This window comes from Anser cygnoides, chromosome 30 (assembly GCF_040182565.1).
Source record: "Anser cygnoides isolate HZ-2024a breed goose chromosome 30, Taihu_goose_T2T_genome, whole genome shotgun sequence".
In the NCBI taxonomy this organism is placed as follows: Eukaryota; Metazoa; Chordata; class Aves; order Anseriformes; family Anatidae; genus Anser; species Anser cygnoides.
In genome coordinates, this window is record NC_089902.1 from 4,381,599 (window position 1) to 4,384,004 (window position 2,406).

At 50.7% G+C, this 2,406-nt stretch overlaps 1 protein-coding gene across 1 annotated transcript; it reads right to left on the minus strand.

The window, feature by feature from the left end:
* Positions 1-621: 621 nt before the first annotated feature.
* Positions 622-1,557, minus strand: LOC136787766 (olfactory receptor 14C36-like). Its single transcript, XM_066985085.1, has one exon. It carries the CDS (start codon positions 1,555-1,557, stop codon positions 622-624), a length of 936 nt encoding a protein of 311 aa, XP_066841186.1.
* Between the last annotated feature and the right edge of the window lie 849 nt (positions 1,558-2,406).

A 2,406-nucleotide genomic window follows, 5' to 3' on the forward strand; every position in this document is an offset into this window, starting at 1 on the left:
GTTGGGGCTGTTCAGCCTGGAGAAGAGAAGGCTCCGGGGTGATGTCACTGCAGAATTTCAGTCCTTAAAGGGGCCTTATAAAAGGGATGGAGAAAGACTCTTTACTCAGGTAGATAATGATAGGACAAGGGGGAATGGTTTTAAGGTAAAAGAGGGGAGATTCCTATTAGAGGTTAGAAGGAAGGTTTTCACTCAGAGGATAGTGGGACACTGGAACAGGTTTTCCACAGAGGTATTGGATGCCCCATCTCTGCAGGTCTTCAAGAGCAAGTTAGATGAAGTCCTGAGCAACCATGATCTCCTGGGAGGTGTCACTGCCCATGGTAGGGTGGTTGGAACTAGATGATCTTTGAGGTCCTTTCCAGCCCAGGCCATTCTGTGATTCCATGACTCTATGACTGGTTAAAAATAATTTTAACACTTGGTATGCAGGAGGACAAGAATAACATTATGTCTATCAATATAAAATGTTGTTAAAATATTAATAAAAATACTTAAGGAAATCGTTCTATCAGTTTCCCAAATAACCAGGTAGTCCTGTTAGGATTATTTCTATTATTACATTTTGATAATAAGTAAAATGACAAAAATGATATGATGATAATCACAGTAATGAAGTCATTATTGATGATGAAGAAGCACGTATAGAAATATTTTCCTCACTGCATCTTTGATCTCCTGGTTCCTCATGCTGTAGATGAGGGGGTTCAGTGCTGGAGGCACAACCGAGTAGAAAACTGCCACAACAAGATCCAGGGACGGAGAGGAGATGGAAGGGGGCTTCAGATAGGCAAACATGCCAGTGCTAACAGTCATAGAGACCACTGCCAGGTGAGGGAGGCACGTGGAAAAGGCTTTGTGCTGGCCCTGCTCAGAGGGCATCCTCAGCACTGCCCTGAAGATCTGCACATAGGACACCACAATGAAAACAAAACAACCAAAGACTGAAGAAACACTATACACAAGTGCCCCAACTTCCCTGAGGTAGGCATCTGAGCAGGAGAGCTTGAGGATCTGGGGGATTTCACAGAAGAACTGGTCCACAGCATTGCCTTGGCAGAGAGGCAGGGAAAATGTAGTGGCCGTGTGCAGGACAGCGTTGAGAAAGCCACTGCCCCAGGCAGCTGCTGCCATCTGGGCACAAGCTCTGCTGCCCACAAGGCTCCCATAGTGCAGGGGCTTGCAGATGGCAACGTAGCGGTCATAGGCCATGATGGTGAGAACATAAAATTCTGACAAAATCAAGAAGACAGACAGAAAGACCTGTGCAGCACATCCCTGATAGGAGATGGCCCTGGTGTCCCAGAGGGCATTGGCCATAGCTTTGGGCAGAGTGGTGGAGATGCAGCCCAGGTCGAGGAGGGCGAGGTTGAGGAGGAAGAAGTACATGGGGGTGTGGAGGCGGTGGTCGCAGGCTACGGCGGTGAGGATGAGGCCGTTGCCCAGGAGGGCAGCCAGGTAGATGCCCAGGAAGAGCCCGAAGTGCAGGAGCCGCAGCTCGCGCGTGTCTGCGAATGCCAGCAGGAGGAACTCGCTCACACAGGTGATGTTGGGCATTTTCTGCTTCTGGGCATGGGGTCCTGCCAAAGGAACAGAAATACAGTAATAATATACCAGAGTTATCTGAGAAAAACCATTTCCATTTCTTAATTAAGCCCCTCAAAGCACTTGCCCAATTGCAAACAGACAGCTGGCAGATCCCTTTCCTGCATTGGATTCAGCTGCTCTGTGCTGGCATCTCTTTGACTGCAGGACAATTGCACTAAGGAGGTTCTCCTGAGAAGAGCTGGAACACCGCCGAGAGCAGAGGAATCCAGGCTCCAAGTGCCCATCTCCAGACCCCTCACCCTGTCCCCGTACTCCCCTTCCCCCAAGCACCCCGAGGGCTCACTCCATGGGCAGGTGAAACCCCCATCCCCAGGCAGCCTGGGAACAAGAGCAGCAGCAGCACGGCCAGGTGGAGAAGCCAGGAGGAATGGCAGCGTGCTGCTGCCAGGGGAGGCAAGGCCAGGGAGGGACAGACGGACACTCAGCACACCCTCCTGTGCTGCAGCTCTGCCTGCAGAGGAGGCAGCTCCTGCTCATTGCAAATGATCTGTGCTCACCTCAAGCCTGCAGAGACCTCCCAAAGGCAGGGCACTGGGCATCGGAGGGTTTGCGGCTCCTAAATATCAGCTAGGATAAAGCCTGAGAGGACCACAATGATGATGTTGGTGCAGTCTGTGGGCTGAGGTGCGGGAAGGGACTTTATGAAGTTCATTGATGACATATTGGTCCCTCTCTGCAATGCTCTAGGAGTCTCAACCTCCTGTACAATCCTGACAACTCATTACCATGAAACCTGCCTCCCCTCCACTGCAGGATTCTTCAGGCACAGAGTGCAGAAAAAGACTTGCTTTTCTGGTA

What these genes read in the sequence shown, in the direction of transcription:
- LOC136787766 (XM_066985085.1), bottom strand. Translation starts at nt 1,557, where the DNA reads ATGCCCAACATCACCTGTGTGAGCGAGTTCCTCCTGCTGGCATTCGCA.